This window comes from Ciconia boyciana, chromosome 6 (assembly GCF_034638445.1).
Source record: "Ciconia boyciana chromosome 6, ASM3463844v1, whole genome shotgun sequence".
In the NCBI taxonomy this organism is placed as follows: domain Eukaryota; kingdom Metazoa; phylum Chordata; class Aves; order Ciconiiformes; family Ciconiidae; genus Ciconia; species Ciconia boyciana.
Window position 1 is genome coordinate 29,256,332 of NC_132939.1, and position 20,350 is coordinate 29,276,681.

Here is a 20,350-nt window from a genome sequence, read left to right on the forward strand (position 1 = left end):
TTACTCCACTCATATTAAGATGGGCAACTTATCAGATAAAAGCTTCAAGGGTTGTTCTAGATGGTAGCAGAAAGCTTCTGTTGCTTGTGTAGATTGCCTAAAAGTAATAAGCCCCTCAGAAAACTTTCATATATGTGGATTGTTTATTGTTTTGGCAACTACATTTCTGAAAAATTCCTTCTGTGGTTGGCATGTCACAACCTGCAGGGAGGCACAACTTTCCTTGCCGTTGCTGCTGAAAGCAGTTTTGGGAAGTGCTGTAACACAGCAGCATGACACCACCTTATGAGGACTGTGCTGAAGAAGCCACAGGCTCTCAACCCTACTACAAGCTTTCCAAAACCTGTTAGGGATTGCTAACGCTTATGCTAGCTTATAGAAGATTCACAGTATGATTGTTACTTCAGTAGCCTGTTCAACCACTTTAATTTGTTTCATTTTCTAGTTGCTTTTGTCTTTAAATTGCAGAGAAGACAGCTGCTGGTTAGCTAACATTAAAAAGACCTGACCTTGAGACTTGCTTTCTAAGTGGTTGGTATTAATTTAAAGAGAGAATCCAGGCTGGCCCCAGCTGCACTTAAAGCTAGAACACATCTCTCAAGATGCCTAGTTAGAGGAGATTAGGTTCTACACTAGAAGAAAAACAAATATTCACTGATCAACTGTAGATTAAGAGGAATTGGAATCTGGGACAGGCTGTGGGATCAAAACCTGAATCTTTCAGGAATAAAAGTTTAAGCATTGTTTAAATCAAAATGCATCCATAGGTTTAAGTTGATATCTCAGTAAATGTTCATCTCAAATTACTGAAGATAATGCATTTGTTTTATGTTTTATAAATTAAGGTGGCTTGCTTCTTAAAACAAAATTTACTCAGAACACTGTACTGCTGTGAGTGTCAGCAGGTACATCAGGCAATAGTCAGCGCCAAGAAAAAACATCATTTGACAAATAGACATGAAGGACCACACTTTGACTCAACAGAGCAGAGGTCCTTCCAGTTCCAAAGATTAATGTAGTTTAAAAATTTACCAGCTATTATTTAGCACATACTCATTATTTGTTTAAATTCATTCTAAGTAATGTAATATGAAGAACCATTAATTTAATGCTTCATAATGAACCAGGACCCAAGCAAGATAAACTGATGGGTGTTTTCTGCAAACATAATCTAAGGAAAATGGACTTATGACTAATGGACTTATGACTCACATGATATTATACATGATCTGCACAATATATATTTCTGAATTTCAGCTTTTTTAAAATTTAAGTTTCTTCTTTACAACTGTAAAGATAATATAAAAAAAGTGACAGCTTTAATTTCCTTTTAGGGGTAGACACTTAGCTAAATGAAGCAAGACAATTTAGCACTATTATACCCAGTATACATGTAAAGTATATAGCAAGAAACAGTCTCAATTCAGAAACCAGAATGAAAGGGCTAAAGTGAATAGTCCCATTATCAATCATGTTTTTTAGACCGATGCAACAACAAAAGCGCTGTCACTTAGAAAGTAACACAAAGGTGAAGTTATACAATGGAACACATTTACCTGAGATGGGGAGATCCTTGCACGAAATGAGTTCAGTCACAAGACCCCAGTTAAAGACCAACAGGCTCTTAAACATAGTGCAGAAGTCACTGCACAACACAACTTTAAAAAATTCTTTGTTCTTAATAATGAAATAATCAAATACAGCAAATCCAAACTTTACATGAATATACAGTGACAACTGTTAAGAACAGCCTTCTAGTTAAGGGTTCAGGATAGAGCTCATTTTAGCAAAGATAACATTTATCATTACAGGCAATGAAACAGATCTTGCAAGAGTGTAACATTTACTTCAGGTAGTTACTTTTGATATCCTGAATTTAGCTGTCATTGAAAAGCACTGCATTTTTGCATTTATGCCTTTCAAATCTGTAAAACATAAACAATAAAAATAATTTAGATAGCATACACTATTAGAATTTAACAGAGCACTCCTCCTCTCCCTGCAGAATGGCTGTTGATATTCTATGTTATTGCCTAATCAGAATGAACTGAGACAACCCAGAACTCTTAATCAAAAAGTAGCACAGTGAATATTAGTAGTAGTATAAGTACCAACTGCCCACCTAAAGCCTCTGAGGTGCCTTGCCATGAGTTTTGTCCCCTCTGCTCCAAGCCCATTACAAGAGTTATTTTACAAACAAAACAATTAAGACTATGAAATACAGGGAGTACTGGCAGCAACGGGGAGTGCAATCTGCCAATCATGTATGGAAGTAGAATAGGCAAGGCAAATTGCGTCACTGAAATTAAGTTGATCAAATAAATACAATCCTCTCTAGATTACTACAGACAACTACTAAACTTTATGGAAGGTTTAAAACATCAGCCCTTTCGGCAGCAAAAGACTGTCTATCTTCCAACTAACAAGAATAAGGTATAAAGATATTCTGTCACAATAACAAGGGGTAAGTAGTGTTCTTTCTTTTCCATAAAATTACTTTCTAGATGTTTGGAAAGAAGCAGAAGCTGTTCAAAACAGAGAGATCCCAGTGAGTACCCATTAGGTATTTCTTATGAAACATCTTGACTGGCCAAGGGAAGGCAGCAGGCAGATCATCACAACTTCAGCAGAGCAGTGTTCCCACGACTGAGCAGAAATGAAGGAGAAGAAAAGACTGTGCCTTGGTTTCACAGCTTCAGCCCCAGAAAGAAAGGCTCAGGTCTGTTAAAGGCAGCTGCTCACAGCCTAAGCTTCATGGAGCTGCCAGAACTTGACTCAGTCCTGTGCAGCCATGGGGCTGCACTTACAGAGGACTTGGCAGGCACATGGGTTGCCCTCGAATTTGAAATCCAAAACCTTGTGCTCCAGCCAGCATTGTGCCATCCAGATTCATGCACTAAGCACACTGTGCAGCTTCTATGACATGCTAGCTTGCTCCTTTTGCAGGCCATACACACAAGCAAATCTAAAAAAAATAATCAGGAGGCCATTTAGCAGTGCCTTACATACCAGGTGCAGCTAATGAGACACTTGACCAAAAGCTAGCTGCCAATAACACTGTATCTATATGAAAAGGTAGGACAAGAACTTTAGATCTCTGTAAGAACATTCAATTTATAATAGCTCCTCTTGAATATAATCTTGTTAGTATGTTTTGTATAGTTCCAGAAACATGATTTTACTATTTCAAAGGTTGTTTTTCCCCCTGATGTCATTATAGGGAATCAAAGTCATAGTTATACTGTCTCAGAGAGTGATGTGCTGCATGGGTGAGCTACTCATTTTTCCAAGCATAACTTCAGTATGTCAGATATTCAAGTGTTCCCCTTAGATTGAAGGGATGCACTTAAGCATCGGTTCTTTCTATACACAGATAAAGTGACAGATCACCACTCAAACCTGTTCTGATGCATTGTTTCATCATAATGAACTAACTCAGCAGAGCTGCAGAAACAACTCGAGCAGTTCTTGACAATGGCATATTATTAGTTGACCCTGACTATTCCACATCCTGGCAGTAGGCCAACTGCATTTGATGCAGAGCTTTGCCTTTCTGCCACATTTTTCTTTTGTTCCAGTTCCTCCAGCTTCTTCATCAGCAATTCTATGCGAATGTGGACCTCCACAAGCTTTTCTTTCAGCTAGGAAATAAGAGAAATAAGAGTATTAAAAATAGAGAAAAGTGTCCTAAACACTGGATCTTTGAATGGTCTGCTCCCCACTTTCAGTGGCTGAAGAGCAGCTGTCTTTCAAGATGGAAAATTATACTGGGCTTTAATCTCTATACTGCATGTCTAGTACAGCCAAAGTTGGCACCCAGATTGGAGGCCTGTGCTACAAAGAGGAGATAGATGAATCGCGTGTGCCAGCATAACCCCTTTCAGAGATGTATGGAAATACTCTACTTAAGGAGACAGCACTGCTGGAGCCTTACTACAACCAATCCAGTCTTTCCTAGTTAACTCATTACAAGTTTTTACACAGCCAGAGACCTTCTTTGACAATATCTGGACAGACTGTTTCATCATTAGCTTAGGACTACACATGGACAGTCCCTCAAAAATGCCATTTCCAGAGTCTGGGGTTTAAGTTAACACATTTAAAGCACAACAGTAAAATCCTGCTGACATTACATCTCAAAAAGCAAAGACCAGATTCTTGTACTTGTTCTAGTCAACAAGCAAACCCTCCACAGTCACATAATTTGTGTTTGCAATGAAGTACTACCATTTTTTTACTTCAGAAAAATGTGTCTCAACTTTAGAAGTCTTGTCTGGATAAGACAAGCTGTCTGGATAAGACTGGCTACAATTTTGCATTGTAGCCTCACTTGACCTATAAGATGACTCTGATCTTATGGTAAGACACTGGAAGCTGATTTTAAAGCAGACAAAACTTAAGAAAAGTTACAGGCGCATTTCCATGCTTAGAACAGAAACTAAAAAATAAAAAAAAAAGAACAAGTAAGCACATAAATACTGGATACACTGGCTGTCTCCTACACACAGTAACTTTATTTGAGCTATGGGACAGATAATTTACTAAGTTAACAACTAAGTTACAGAAAAGAACATCCAATTTAAACACCAAAAACGGAGAGAGGTTCTAGTGTTGTCTCTGAAACTACAAGTAAACACTACCATGCTGTTTTGAGCTTACACAGCCATAAATACAACTGTGCTAGAACCCCTTTCAAATCAACAAATTGCTATTTTTAAAATTCTTCAGCAGTGACTTATCAATTCTAGGGACAACACAAGTAGTAATACTTAGGCAAAGTCTGTCTAAACAAGTCTTGTGGTTTTTTTTTTCTTTTCAAAGTGTAGAGATAAAAGGATAACACACTTTTGCCAGAAAATTAGCTAGAACCGGATATGTTTTGCAGATAAATGCGCGAGACATGCAAAACATTTTCTAGAACCACTTAAGTCAGTCGCTCTATTATAAGTCAGTATTTTCTCCATCTTATGCACTTAAAAAAAAAGTAGTTGTATCAATATTTTTGAACTAATATCCAAAAGTATCAGCATTTAAAAAATATTTTCCATACAAATTAATGTAGAAACCTTACTTCCTGCAGTTGTTCCTTTAAGGTCACAGCAGGAAATTTCACCTTAGAAGCTTCTATTATCATTTGGTTTTTTAAGAGATAACTGGAAAACAAAAGGGGAAAGGGAAAAAAAACCCAAGAAAAACAGTTAAAAACCCCATAGTTGCATTCATTGTTTAGATAGATTATTTAAGATGATTTTAAAGCAGATACAAAGTTGTTGCCAAAAGCAGTCAATACATTATGAAAACATTAAAAACATAACAATGGTTTTACTTTGAAATCATAAGATCCTCTCATCACCAGCTATAAGTAATTTACAATTTCTATAGTAAAGTCCTCGATCTATCATGGAGCTACTTTGACACCTTACATCAGCTAAGCGACTCTAGAAATGAAGGAGATTTCAGTATTGCAAACAACTAAATTTAAACCTTGACATTACATGAGGACACTAAAGTAGTGCAAGGCAAATTAAATGGAGTCATGCCAACACAAACAATTTAAACATAGAGCATATTAAAATCCCACACCAACGTGCTCTGTCAAAAGTAAAGCTGCTTTTGTTAGCTGTAGATTAGTTGTACACCCTGTTGTAATAACTTACATATTCTTGTGAAATTGCAAACTGTAAGAATACGGTATACTCACCAGATGATGCTGTCCTTGAAGAAACAGAAGAAGCCTCGGAGATATGCCAGGCTGCTGGGGGCAGAATAAAGAATGAAGCCCACGATCAACCCACATGACCGACAGGATAATGTATTGTAAGCACTAAAAGGAGAAAGGGAAAAATATTATTAAACAGAAGCTTCTGAAACAATAGATACTGCATGCTTGTCAGAAGACAGCAAGTCTTCAGTTCTATCAGGACAGCAAAACAAGACATAATAATGTTTTCTCCCTAAAGAAATAATACATAGAAAGAGAACATGAACATAAAAAGTTGGGCATGTTGTGCAAGAAATAATCTCTGTAAGAAGTGAAGTTGCAATTAAGGAAGAAAATACATGCCTTATTATCACAGAGTGGTTTAGGCTATACTACTTGAGTGTGATTTAACTGGTAAAACAATGCCTGTTCCAGGTCATAGATGTAAAATTTCCTCCTGATAAAACAGATTATTGCCTCATGCAGAGAGAGGACCAAAAAAAGGAAAAAAAAACCGCAACCCAAACATGTCTTAAATTTTAAAAGTTCCTTATAGTTTGTAAAATAGGCTTTAAACATCATTTAAACAAACCACTGGTTCTGTAAGTCCTGAGGTGATATTTATATCCTTCCCATCAGACTAATCCCAGTTACCAAACCTGTTGCTAACTGTAGGCTCGTGAATAGAGCAGCAACAGTTATTCCTTTTCAGTATAAGAAAACCCCAAACAGAGATACTTTAATTTAGGTAATAGACCTTTTAGGGAAGGAGCGGAAGAAGGAGACCTAAAGGCTAGGCTGTCTTTTACTGCACCGCTCAAGTGTTCCTCTTCGCCAACAAAGGTTAGAGCAGCATAACTTTTGATTTTGACAAAAATGAAAGCTACATACCTCCAAAAGGTTTCTCCATCCCAAACGATAAAGCACGAGTACAAAAAACACTTTGGAGCTTACCAGGCCCCTAAGAAACCCCAGCGCATAAGTCAGAGGAGCTCCTGGCCCCCAGCTTTGCAGCCGCCTGTTTTCGCCCACGCGATTTACCGTGGCGACTGCTCCCGGCAGGCCCGATGCCAAAAGCAAGGACTAGCTGAGCTACGCACCATCCCAGGAGGGCTCCCTCCAGGCCGACCATGAGCGAATCCTCCCAGGCCACATCGTCTGTGACTTCTGAGGAGGAAGAGAGACCCGCTGAAAACAAGACCCCCCGGACCAGCCCCACCGGGCCGCAAGGCAGCGGCGCGCCCTCCCGCCCCGCCGCCTCAGGACACCCAACGCGAAGCCCAGCCCAGCCCAGCCCAGCCCCCCAAGGGCCGGGGGAAGGCCGGTGGCCCTCCAGGGGCGGGCAGCACAGACTCGGCCCCCCGCCCTCCCCGCAGGGCCCAGCCCTGCCCGGCGGCAGGCAAGGCCAGGCACCCCGCCGCCCCGATGCCGCCAGGCGGGCACTGACTGAAGCAGACGAGGAGGCCGAGCCGCTGCTCCTCCTGCGCGCACAGGTGCAGCGAGTCCCCCAGCACCGCCCAGCAGCCGCGGCAGTGGAACACGGCGCAGTCCTTCGGCAGCGGCCCCTTCCGCCGCGGTGGCGACACCAACACCATTCCCGCGGCCGGCGGCGAGGAAGGCGGCGAGGAAGGTGGCGACTGCAAGACCCATGCGGCAGCGGCGGGGGGGAGTGGCCGCTCCACAGTGATAACCCCGGCAAGCTGCGGATCCTGGAAGAACTCCCGCAGCTGCCGACGCACCGCCATCTTCTCCCGCGCCGCGTTCAAGCGCGGCGCCCGCCTTCCTGGCCTCACAATTGGAGCGCGCTTCACAGATCTGCGCTGCCACTGGGCAACGGAAGCATCAATCCTCATCTCCTGAGACTATTGGGAAATGGGCCGCACAGAGTCATTCCGTCGCCCAATCAAGCGGGAGAGGGCAGGGCTTTCCCTCACCGGGAAAAAAGCGTGCGTTTGAAAAAAAGCACGCCTCGGTGGCCGCGCCGCTATTGGTGGTTTCCGTGCCCGCAGGCCCGACCCCTTTGCCTCGTCCAGCCAATGGCCTGGCGCGGCGGGCGAGTTCGAACGGCGGGGGCGGGGACAAGGCGCGCCGTGTCAGTTGAGCGCGAGATTCGAAGTACGGCGGTTGCTGCCGGTGAGGCAGTGGATCGGCGCCGCCGCCATGGCGCTCTCTTCGCTCCAGCAGCTGGAGTCGCTGAAATACGTCGAGCTCCAGCGGATCGCAAAGGCCGCCGGCCTGAAGGCCAACCTCCGGGTGAGGCGGGGGCAGCTGCCGTGGCTGGGAGGGAGCAGCGCCGTGGACTTGAGCGAGGGGCGGGTGGGGGGAGCTCCGGGTTCCTGCCCGCCCTCCCGAGAGCGGCCCCGGCTCTGGGGCTCCCCCTCTACCCGGTTGGGAGCTGAGGGGAGCGGGTGTCCTGTGGGGAACATGCCCCGCCCGTCCCCCTGGACGTTCTCGTTTTCGCGGTACCAGCGGTTTGGGTACTTCACTCCCCGTCCCTTCCTGGGGCTGGCGGCGGTGTTGGCAGGGACACGGCCCGGGCCTGCGGGTTAGCGGTAGCTTTGCCCTGAGGCGTCCCTTCATCCAGAAAGACGCGTCCTGGTCGTAGTTCCCGTCCGTAACTCCAGGCGCTGCGTCCGTGCACCTTCGTGACGGGCATACGCTCAAAGAAAAAGGTGATCATGCGGGGCTCCGCTTTTCCGGAGGCATCGAGAAGGGGAGGCGCGGGGCTGCCTCACGCTGCACCCCCCGGGGTCCGCCCGCAGCACTCAGCACCGCGGTGTCGGCAGCCCCTGCCGCTGGGCCTGGCTTGCCCCTGCCACGGGTTACTGCGCTGTCGCCCCCGTCCTCCCCCCAGTGCGGATGGTCGTGGTTGGTTTTTTTTTTTACGACTAGGAATCGGAAGAATTGTAATAGTAGGGTGCCTTCAGGGACGAGAGTGCGTGTGTTTGTTTACCAGTTGTGGTTAAGAACGAGAAATTTCGGCATGCACCCATCTCTTTTGCCTAGAGATTTATGATAGTGGCCTGATCTCTCCTGGTGTAGCCACTGCCCGTAAATCACTCGGCAGCAGTCAGGCTGCTGTACTACCAGTGGGAGAAGGCATAAAGTCTTAAAAGAAAGATCCATGACTTAGGCGGACAAAGGAACCCGTTGTGCTGACAGGACTAAGAATTCTGCTTGGGGTTTTGGTTCTGGGTTATTTTGTTCTTAAACTTCTAGTTCAGATTTGATTTTATGCTGACCTTTCCAATTAGGCTATGAAAGACTCTTAAATACCTAAAATATCAATGTAGTAATTTTGTTGTTATTATTTTATTGCTATTACTGTTAAATATATGGAAGGGATGAGAAGAATGCTTTGCATGTAGTATGGGCAAGACAGAAGTTATTGCAGAAATTTGGTACAATTTTAATTCATGTTCAGCTAGGCAATGTTGCTAAAAACAATGTCTCATTCACCCTTGACCAATTCAACTTTATGGAAAATAGACAGACCGGAAGAAACCTAGTCAGGGAAATTTGTCTTTGTGCCTCTGTGGAGAATATGCTACCTATTTGTCTGCAGCCTTAAGTGCTTTCTCTAATTTGACTGACTTGAATGAAGGTCTAGGCATGCCTTATTTGGTTGGATTCAGGAAATGTTCTACTTGTTTGTTGGATCAATTTATAGGGCACTAGTTGTGTTTAAGCATTTTTTTGTTTGATGACTTAATGCAATATTTGGTTCATATGTTGTTTTGATTTCTCTCCAGGCAGACAAATTGTTGAAAGCACTGAAGCAACACTTTCATGGAACAAAACAAGAACATGAAAATATGGTAATAGATGATAAATCAGCCATTCTTTTTAAGAGAGATAGATCTAACTTCATAACTAGTAGAGCAGGGCATGTACTGAAGGTTGTTTTTTACCATGATGTGAACTGTAATAAAAATACTTTTTTCTTAATAGTGCCTTTAGTTTAATGTACTCATGTACCGATAGAAACAGATGTGCTAATGTTAGCTTTGAAGTGGCCTCCTGTATGACCCAAAACTGATTTCCTTTCAGCTGCCAAAGTTAACAATGTGTTTTTCAGCATCAGTACAAAATTACTCTCTGTGAACACTAACATTTAATTTCCATTGAACAAATCTTAATTCTTGCCTGTCTAGCTCCAGACAGTAGTCGGTACCAAATATGAAAATATTTTATTCCTTTTGCATGTCTAGGTGAAAGGGATTAGATACTCATTGGAAAGCATTTTGTGCCTACTACAATTTACTTGAACTGACACTGCAGTTAAAGTGACACAACTGTGATGTTTCCTTTATTCATCTCTTAATGTATTGTTTTCTTAACTTTTTTTAAAGTTTTCTCTTCTGTAAGCTGAATTATTTTGTTGGGTATGGTGAAGTTTTTTACGTTTTTGATAAAAGTAAATTGGGATCTGCTTTTTCTAAAATATGTCTCCTTGAAGTGCTTCCTTTAAAATTGTCTTTAAAGGTTTGAGGAACTAGTGTAATCCTTGGCAGCTTATTTTTAATTTTAACAAGCATGGAAGAGGCTGATTTTATGGTGAAGAGTATTCCACAGAAACATACAAATCTGGGAGAGTCACAGCAACATGAAAGTCAGATTTCAAATATAAAGTATTAGTTTTTTATAATCTTATTAAAATGCTGTATAATAAACCAACTGTAGGACTTCTTTTTAAAGTCTTCAAACAATGAGCTTTGATGGAAGGGAAATCTAGATATTGCCAATTTCTTGATTACTATGCTACTAAATGACATGCTACTGTTTTTTCTCTGTGTGAAATGCTTTTTCCAATAATAAAATTGAAACTGTCTCTTTGGAATATCTAATTTATGTTTGTGTCAGATATGTTCCACATCATAGTGTTTTTCTGCTACAGGACTCTGAAGAAAGTGTATCTGCTTCCATTGAATCGGATGAACAGAGCAATCAGGAAATTATGCCTGATTCAGTGTGTTTTATTACAAAAAGACGTGGTAAAGAAAAGAAAATAACCCAAAAAAAGAGGCATTCCAATGAGGAAACTAATACTAGTGAAGAAAATACAGGGCTTTCTGCTGAGAAAGAGGTGATTTGCATTGCTTGGTTTTGTGTGCTGGCCATCCCCCTTCCCCCAAGCATAATTTAAACACACTTGATTTGTTCTGCCACCATTTAGCAGGTGGTATACGTTTTATATATATATATATATATATGTGTATATATATATAAAAGAATTTCATATGCAAATGTTCTGGTGCTGGTCTTCTGTACTTCGTAGCACTGATTTTGTCTATCTAGACTATGTGCTATTCCATAATGAACAGAGATTACTTGTTAGTCATTACTTCAAGGAAATCAATTAAATTCCTCTAAGAAATATACAATTCCGAACACTTTATCTCAATGTAAGACTGCTTTCACTAGTTCATCATAGTATTCTGAATATTAGACTAGTTTCAGAATTTATCTAAAATAAGGCTGTTTTCACTTTCTTTATATAGAAAAAATTTACAGAAATTGGATGATTACCTAAACCTCACAATTTTTTAACTCCCACTCCTCTCAGTGGGTTGTATGACTGAGGGAGGGGAAGTTTCAAGGTGAGATGGGGGTAGAATTATTTTTCTCTAGAATTGCATTCAAGTACTGGGTGAACCGAGAACTGTGTGAAAGGCTTTTACCGATTTAGAGTTAGAGGAGGGAAATGGGAAGATGAGGAGTGTTAAGTCTGTTAGTGTTAGATAGAGAACTGTACAGTAACCAAAGCTACAATAGTAAGAAGTAACATAGCCAGTGAAATTATTTGCAAGTAAAAATAAATAACTTCTGTCAATAAAGGCAATTTTATACTAAAATGTTAGAGCTGTGCAGCTAAAAACTTTCTAATATAGATCTGTTTGTAAAATAACAGGGTAAGTATTTCATAGGTTAATTCAGGTTGGACTTCAGAAAGTCTCTTGCTCAATCTCCCGATCAGAGCAGGGTCAACTATGAGGTTAGACCACAATACTTAAGGCTTTTTCTAATCTGATATTGAAAACCTCTAAGGGTGGAGGCTACACAACCTCTCTGGGCAACCTGTTCCCAGAACAACAGCATTTTTTATATCCAGTTGGAACAAACTGTTTAAACGAAGTATGTTTAAACTGCAGGAGCATTCCGACATGAAAGAAAACGAAGTGCCTTGGGGTGAACATGAAAAGGGACACAAGGTATTCCAAAATGAGGAACAAGTAACTAAAAAGAGAGCTCTTGAGAATCCAGGGGTGTGTACTGGTCAGAAAGAACAACCAGAGAAGACTTCTACTAAAAGTAGTGGAGATGAATGTAAGTAGAAAATTCCAAACATGTAAGTTTAGTAATTTGTCCTACTTAAAATGCACCTTTTGGTTGTTTTGTTGTGTCTGACAAGATTTTTGTGGCATGTCTGATGATCAGTACCTTATTTGGGGATACCAGAAAAAAATCTGTCTCCTTTGAGTTTGTGTACTTGTTTGTTTAACATATTGTAACGCAAATCCACAAGTTCTGCAACGTAGGAATTCTGCTGGCTTTAACTTCAGAACTCTGGACCTGATGTTTTTAGTGAAGGAGTTTGCGAAGGTCTGAGTGTATTTCAGTCTTGCACCTCGTTTAGGATCAGTGCCTTTTGGAATACCCCTGAGATGCTGCTCAGCTCCTTTAAAAAGTGGCAAGAAAGGGAGAGCTTCCTTCCTCATGCTTCATTTTTCTTTTCCTATGAATGAACAGGTTTTGTCATTTTCTTCCCAGGAGTAAAATTAGTAGAAAAGGACATACAGACAGAATCCTTTTTAATTTGTTTAAACTGCTTAACAATACCAATGTATTATAGTGGATCATTTTTCTCTCTGGTGGCTTTTTTAGACCTTCAAACAGGATGCCACTGAAAATATGAATTAATTTCTCCCCCACTCCTTTGTGCATGCAGCTGACATGAAGAAATGAGTTCGTCTGCCCAGTCTGATAATTTATTGATATTGCGGGTCTGTCAAATAAGATACATAACCATTATTTGCTTCTGTTAGACTAAGTGTACATAGTCCTTGAGCTGTATTGTGGATATTCTTGCTGTTCAGTAGAATTTACAGGGACATTCTTGTTGGAGGGCATCTATAATCTTGAAACTAATTTAGAAAATGAGGATGTTCAATGAATGTTCTTTTAAAACAGAAGCAATAGAATATGTAGAGGAAGCTTTGGTTGAGACAGCGTTCATCCTGACAGTTGTCACAGTACCCATTTCTTCCTATAACTGTAATTACAAGTATCTGTACTGCTTTCTGGTTTTTTTTTTTTCAGTAATTTCAGACAGCAAGAGCTGTGTGACAGAAAAGTACTATGTCTGCATTTAGTGATGAAAAGTTGATTTTTCAATAATTATTTTCAATAACCCTCCATTATTTGCTTCCAGTGAGGATTTCTTCCAATATATTGAAGTCATCCAAGTCTACTTTAAAGGGGATGTGAATTAATAGAAAAGCAAATGTTTGCTTTTGATATGCAAATATTGAACTTGATGTGAAGTCTTTACCTGATTTTTTTTCTTAATAAAATAAAATTAATCACTAAAATGTGAACATGAGCTTAATACTATACCTGAGAGCAGAGATGATAAAACGAACATACACTCTGTATATGTATATAAGGCAGTGGCAGAAAAGCTGTCCAAAAGCTTTTCTTCTTTGTTACCAACATTTAAAAAACACTAGCTTACCACTATTAGTTTAACACTAGATCAAGACCTGTGAATTTAAAGTTGTTTTTGCCTACCACAAGCATAGTTCTCTTGTTAACTTCCCCTTTAAACTGTTTACTATCAAGAGAAAATAACAGCAATAACAGAAAATGACAGCAAGATTCATGCTGGGCTTGTAGTTTGTCAAGATGTGCTGTTACTGACATACCATTTAAAAGGCTTTGAAGAGACTTAGGACATATCTATCCCAGCTGATGTTTTTTATTTCTCAAAACCTAAACCCACTTTGAGGAGATAAGGTGTGTTTTGGAACAAATACTTTTAAAAAGGTTGTGATGACATTAAAAGAATTTCCAGGAGATCTAATGATTTTGTCTAATCTTACTGTACCAGGTGATGCTCGTCATGCAGGAGGGAAGATCCCTTTATATGTAGGCCGTGCATCTAGGCCTGGGAAAACAGGAATGAAAGCTGCTACACCAAGTAAGATAACCTACCATCTAGATGTATTGTCTGTGTGTGAAGGGAGACTTGACTTAGTTTTTTACAACCCAAATTTCTATTTCCGCTTGAAGAAGAGAACATCCTTTCTTTAAAAAGCAAGCAAAGAAAAAAAGTTCCCAAAGGTTACATTTTAAGGTATATCTTCCAACTTGTAATTTCATAGTAGTAAATGACTCGCATGTATGTTATAAAGCTGGTTTATTGAACACTTTGATCTCTTTTGGTTATAATACTTGCATTCATGATTTTCAAAACAACGAAGAGCAGGAGGACATGCTGTTACTCCTGCTTGTTTAGTTTTCACTTTATAAATACTACTGTTGTGCTGTATTACTATGCATTAACTCATTTTCGTCACTTCATAAAGTACATTCATTCGTTTAAAATTTAGAAGTGTTTCTTTTTTTCTTTAACTGCAGAATTTGGGGGTTGGACTAGATGATCTTTAAAGGTCCCTTCCAACCCAGGCCATTCTGTGGTTCTGTAATTCTCCAGAGCATGCGTCAGGTAACTGGCTATGTAGCTGGTGAAGCAGATTCTATTTCGTACTGTTTGATTAACTGTGTATACACAGCCTTTAATTAGAGGGATACCTTGTATTTTTTTTGAGGCCATAAGGATAGGTGTTGCAAGATTCTTCTATTAAATAGTGAGCTTCCTTAGGAGCTTATCAGATATGTGACTCTTATTATTTTTGGAACTTCTTAGACTTTAAAAAGTTGCACGAGGCTCACTTCAAGAAAATGGAATCTATTGCTGACTATATTGAGAGGAAAAAAAAAATAATTGAAAACTGCAGCAGTTCTCTCAGTGAAGTCAAGGTAAGTGATAACACAGAGATACCCATTGTTCCTGTATTCATTTATCTCCAGAGACACTCTGTAAAAGTCCTGTAGTGTCTCTTTAGAGCAGTAAGTAGCTGGTCATGTGTACATGCAGTGGAATGTTATGATCAGTGAAATTTAACTACGGTCCTATATAACTAGTTATATATAGTTATTTGTATATAACTTGTATAGTTGTAGAAGCTTTTATATATTAACAGTGTATGGCTCTAAATAGTTGTAGGAACCAACAAATAACTTGTCAGTTTTGAGTAAAAATAATTACGTGATAATTACTTTTCTGAAGGATCTCCTGGAGCTTTTGCTTACAACTGTTTGAATTGCTGCAGAACTTAACCAAGAGGATGGGTTATTTTTCAAAGAGCAGGAATTAAATATTAAGTTCCTCTTTTGTGCCTTAGGGAACCGTTGCCCAATGACTGCATATGACTCTCCTTCAAAATATATGCAATGTATGTTGTTCTCAGTGGCCCTGATTCTCAGTTTTTGTATTTCATGCTTTTGCATGGGTGAAAGCTGCTAATAGGGCCTCTTTCAGAGGGTGGCAGACCTTAGAAAAGTGACACTAATGTGTCCATGAACATATGAATGAATATGTCAATGGACATACCAAAAGAGTAACACTGAAACTCCCAAACGCTACATTTCTCTTTTCTATGGCATACAATGTATCAATGTATACTTAAGACAAATTACTTTTGGCAGGTGCTGGCCAAAAAATCGAATCACTTAAGAGCATCAGAAAAAGGCACTCCATGTAACAATTCTAAGGTATGTGTTTTCAGATCAGTTTAATAATAATAAAACTACTTATGTTTAAAATATGCTTTTAAAGAAAACAAGAGAAAAACTGAAGAGACTGTATGCTTCTGATTCACTGTGTATTTTCGCTTCCTCTTAGCTGCTTTTCTGATAAATTTTTAGCAGAGTGTGCTAACTCATGATTTGCTTTTCCCTAGAAACAAACCAGTGGCAAAACATTTTTATTCAGCCCAAATCCAGAAAGAGGCAGATTCTCCACCACCTGCACTCCTAGTAACCTCCGGCGCTCACCACGTGGTTCTCTGCATGCTGCCAGTCGGAGTATTTTGTCTCGGAAATCTTCATTTAATCCTTCTGTCCTTTCAACAACCAAAATGAATGTCAGGTAAAACCAAAACTACCAGTGAGCAATTTGGTATGATACATGTGAAATAATCAACACTGACTGTGATTTGACTACATTATTTCTATTCCAAACATGAACTATGTGAGACTAATTCTGATTACTAACTTTCAGTCTAGCTTTATGGCTGGTACACGGTCTAGCCTTACTGTGCTGTTACTATCTTGAATCTTCATTTTGATGTCTGATGGTAGAGTAATCTTGCCTCTCTTTCAGCTTTCATTTTGCTAAACCAATTAAGCCAAATTATTTTTCTTCCTTTACTCTGTTAGGTTTTCCATTTTGTCAGGCAACCTAATAGTCTCTGTTATATCTGAATTAATTTAGCTTTGAGATTATGTAACCAGAACTGTATGCAGTATTCCAGGTGAGTGTCACAATGGACTAATCATTTGGGGTTTTTTGGGGTACTTTCTCTTCCTTTTCTCCCCCCTTCCCCTGCCCCTTCCATGTCACAGCAGGGGCTCATCTTGTGGTTAACTACTATAAGCAGATTGTTTCTAGCAGATGGGAACCGAGTTGACACCAGAAAGTTGTGATGAATTGCTAAATGAATGAGCTTATACTTAATGCTATTAAACCTCATCTCATTTCCTTTTAAAACACCACGTGCACTTCATTAATCCTACACAGTAATCTAATTCTCCGTTATGTTAATATTTCCTGAACTTTTGTGATCGGTAAATTTTATTAGCTTATTACTAATTTTTCTAAAGTCTTGAACAAAAAACCTTTTAAAAGAAGGACTCAAAAGGACAGTCCACAGGGTACTCCATTGATAAATGACCTTTTGCCCAGTTTTCTTCTCAGTGAAAGTTCTTGTCTGTACTATTTCTTTGTTGGTTTCTAACTATTGTACTAATTCCAACGTTATTTAGTTTACTTAACTTTCCATGGTGACTGAAGTTCAGATTTAGACATTCTGTAATTTACCCTTATCCTTTTCCCCCTGCTAGCAATATCTGGTTAATCTCAGGTCTCAGTTGTGTTACTTTCTATTTTTCTGACAACCTTCAGTTCTCAACTTTTGCATGCCAAGATTATAGCTGCTGGGACTTTTTTGTCCCCAAATAAAATGTGTGTGGGGGTGGTTGTTATTAAGTCAGATAGTGCAACTGCTAATATTGACAAGTCCTAATAAATAATTACAGGATTTGTAATTTTTGCATGCAGTTCCTGTGCTATTCAAAGGTCAAGATGACAGATTCCTTGTAAAATCAAGCTAATAATCTTGCTGACTTTGTTCCTACTTTGAATGTGCTATCTTTGATTGCAATAGATAACAACAAATGAAAACAATATTCATTCTGCCTCTGGTTGGATGATCTTTGTCTTCACTGCAGCCCTACTTGATTCTTAGCAATATATAAACCAAAACAACACTTAGAATTTGCTTCCATTCCCTTTGTCCAAAGATGTCCTGAGGGGGATCTTGCAAGCTGCACTCTATCCATAAACTTGCTAGCCCTCAAAACATAGCTTTCTTCAACATTTATCCCCTGTCTTTCCATATCTTGCAGGCTTTCAGCTTATTCTCAGTACCTTTTTGATAAGGCTGTTACTTCATGCAAGATTTTGAATTTTCTTTCATATGTTTATATATATATGTACACATATATATGTGTACACACATATACATTAAAAATGTGTATATATACATATAGCACATGTGTGTGTCTTGGTAGGCAGGTAACTTGTGTGCTTTGACTAAAATTTCCGGCTTCTTCCTCTTGTAGATCTTTGAGTTCTAGAGCTCTGTTAGTTGGTGAATTTTCTTTTAGTTTTTCTTAATTTGAATTTTCAAATTAACAATATTTATATATAATGTTTATAATGTTTTACTACAGAATCCAAATCTAAAGTAAATCATATCTGTTGGTGAAGAAATCTACTAGCTTATTACATCCAAATATATTTGCTCTCCAAAATAACAAGAAAGTCAGTTCTTTGTAATTCCTAGTATTACTTACTGCTATTGATGATGGCTCATAACTTGAAAACTGCCAGCAAAGGTATTTTTAGTGCAGTTTATGCATAAGCTGTGAACACCTTATACACAGTAAAACTTTCTACCTGTAAGAAAGGTAGAATGCAGAACTTTCTGTATTCTGTCACGTTGCTTACATTCCTTGTAGATTACTAATTTTGTCTTCATACTTCTAATAATTTTCAGGTTCTCGGAAGCCACAAAAGATAATGAGCATAAACGCTCTCTTACCAAGACTCCATCTAGAATGTCTCCATACTTGGAGGAGATGTATACACCTGATAGCCAAAAGAGCTGCAAACTAATAAGTCGGAAAAACAGCAAGGGAAATGCAAGAAATAATGATCTGACTGCATCAAAGGGTAAAGTGGATGGTAAATATTTGGCTTTTTCAGATTGTGACCTTTGTCTTATTGAATGATATAAATTTTTTATAACCTAATGTCATGTAGACCCAGGTTTTAATGTCATTTGCTAATTTATGACTGATTCCTTAGAAACTGCAGTAGTTTCTTTGTTTCCTTTGGTTTCCACTGTTTTGACTAAAATTGTTAGGTGCTAAGACTTAAATGTACGGTACCTAGCTACCTACAGAAAAGCCAAATATAGGATGTAGGGGATAGAAATTGTTCTAGACCTTTAGGGACTATGTAGCAAAAGATTCATATAACAGGTACAGGGAGATCCTGTTTGCGGTGAGAGGAGTTCCCGATGCCTTCTCAGAAGTCTCATTCTCTTTGCGGGATTGGCACATAACAGGCTCCTGGCTGTGTTTTAGGACAACCTGTTATTATCAGCCTCAGCAGCCCTGATTAACTTGGGAACTAAAGCTCTGTAAGAAAAAGCAGAAGCCTTCTGATTACGAATGATCTCGGCACCAGCACAGCTCTGCTATCTAACAGTTGATACCCTAGCATCACAGCTACATTGGCACAGGTCAAGAACCCAGAGTTGCCTGTCTTGCTGTATGACAATACTGATTTTTTAGGGGGAAAGAAAAGTTCCACTGCTGATCAGAAGCTGATGCATTCCAGAAGAATGCTTCTTTTTTTAATGTGAAAATCCACTTGGTTCCAAATAAGCACAGAGAGTGGGAAACACAATTTGCTCTGAAGGACTAGAAAAATACATAGGGCTGTACATGCTAATGCATGGCATAATCAGAGCAAAAGGGCTAATACTCTACAACCCTTGCTCTCTCCAGACCTGAAAGCTCCCTGTTTCACGTGAGCTGTATTTGTGCAATTCTGTCTTTAGAGGTAGCAGACTCTTTGGTCTTGATAGTTGTAAGGTGGTCTTCACAGGCACTTCCCAGGCGATGTACAGTGATGTTCTTGCTGCTATAATTTGATGATGATATCTTGATGCCCTTTGTAGTTATCACTCCCTTCAAGTTTGCGGCTCACTCTGCAGAACCCACAAGCGCAAAGAAGACATTTGATCTCAAAGCAAGTCTCTCAAGGCCGCTTCGGTATCAGCCACATAAAGGTACTGTGATCCTGTGCAGTTTGTGTTGGTCATATCCCTTATACTCAACTGTTCATAAAGTAAGGCACTGATACAAACCGTAATACAGCAAAGTGTTCAGTCTCTCTTCCTGTCCCTTTCCCTTCCTTTCTGGATTCCCACACAGCCTGTGGACTGATGTTAAATTTCTACATAATATATATATGCTTTAAGAGCCTCCCTACTGAAGAACAAGTCTTTCTGACTAAAAGCCCATAAATATAAGAATAAACATCCTTGTATTCCACTGAATGTGGAATTCCTGTGTGTACAGGAAATATGAAATATTATTTTACAAAATGAGGCTCGTTTTTATTTCAATTTTTTTAAAAAGTGCACTATTGTGTGAGAAACTGAACTTTGTGTGGTGAGTGTTATAAGTACAGTCACCTGTTACTGCTTATAGAAAAACTACTTGTAGGGAATGGGCTGGTAAAACTGATAATACAGCTGAAGAGGCATTTCATCTTAAAGTCAACCAGCAAAATCCAGGCTAGCTAGTATAAAATTCACGATAAGATGTTAAGCACACAATTACTAAAGTAGTAATTCAGTTATCTCTCTTTTTGCCCCTAAATTGTAGGACGACTAAAACCTTGGGGAGAATTTAAAGAAAATACTGTCCTAAATAAGTCTGTTGGTAGCAACATCTCTTCACGTAAGAAAGATTACAAACAGCTGCATCGCCAGACAAGGTTAGTACACCATTAATGTTTTATGAATAGTGTTATTTAAAATAATATGATGACTCATTTGTCTTTTTAGGATTTAAATATGCATTTCAGGAAAGAATACTTTTATATTGAAGCAATTTTTGCCTCCAGTAGTCTGTCTAGTATCAGGAAGGCCAACAAAGAGGGCAGCTCTGAATCCAATAGACTTTTATTCTATGAAAGCTATCACTTCTAGCATTTGGAGATTTACC

At 39.5% G+C, this 20,350-nt stretch overlaps 3 protein-coding genes across 4 annotated transcripts in view; 1 reads left to right on the forward strand and 2 right to left on the reverse strand.

Annotated features, from left to right (window-relative positions):
- On the reverse strand, positions 1–7,541 carry OIP5 (Opa interacting protein 5). The gene is given in 6 exon segments (XM_072864393.1): positions 1–3,550; positions 3,552–3,641; positions 5,072–5,153; positions 5,702–5,824; positions 6,802–6,868; positions 7,149–7,541. Coding segments are annotated over 6 exon segments (711 nt in total). The 5' UTR covers positions 7,447–7,541; the 3' UTR covers positions 1–3,499.
- NUSAP1 (nucleolar and spindle associated protein 1) overlaps positions 7,105–20,350 on the forward strand; it is a 14,897-nt gene continuing 1,651 nt past the window's right edge. Inside the window, exons 1-11 of one of the 2 annotated variants that reach the window (XM_072864387.1) lie at positions 7,105–7,954; positions 9,454–9,519; positions 10,599–10,787; positions 11,854–12,028; positions 13,812–13,901; positions 14,631–14,743; positions 15,473–15,538; positions 15,727–15,914; positions 18,106–18,281; positions 19,297–19,407; positions 20,009–20,120. In XM_072864387.1, the coding sequence (XP_072720488.1) occupies positions 7,862–7,954; positions 9,454–9,519; positions 10,599–10,787; positions 11,854–12,028; positions 13,812–13,901; positions 14,631–14,743; positions 15,473–15,538; positions 15,727–15,914; positions 18,106–18,281; positions 19,297–19,407; positions 20,009–20,120 (1,379 nt within the window). In that variant the 5' untranslated portion in view covers positions 7,105–7,861. Of the gene's footprint in view, positions 7,955–9,453; positions 9,520–10,598; positions 10,788–11,853; positions 12,029–13,811; positions 13,902–14,630; positions 14,744–15,472; positions 15,539–15,726; positions 15,915–18,105; positions 18,294–19,296; positions 19,408–20,008; positions 20,121–20,350 lie in introns of both variants that reach the window. The other variant, XM_072864386.1, reaches the window with a different exon arrangement.
- NDUFAF1 (NADH:ubiquinone oxidoreductase complex assembly factor 1) overlaps positions 15,741–20,350 on the reverse strand; it is a 16,003-nt gene continuing 11,393 nt past the window's right edge. The window contains exon 5 of the mRNA XM_072864392.1: positions 15,741–15,883. Within this exon, the coding sequence (XP_072720493.1) occupies positions 15,875–15,883 (9 nt within the window). The 3' untranslated portion in view covers positions 15,741–15,874. The remainder of the gene's footprint in view (positions 15,884–20,350) is intronic.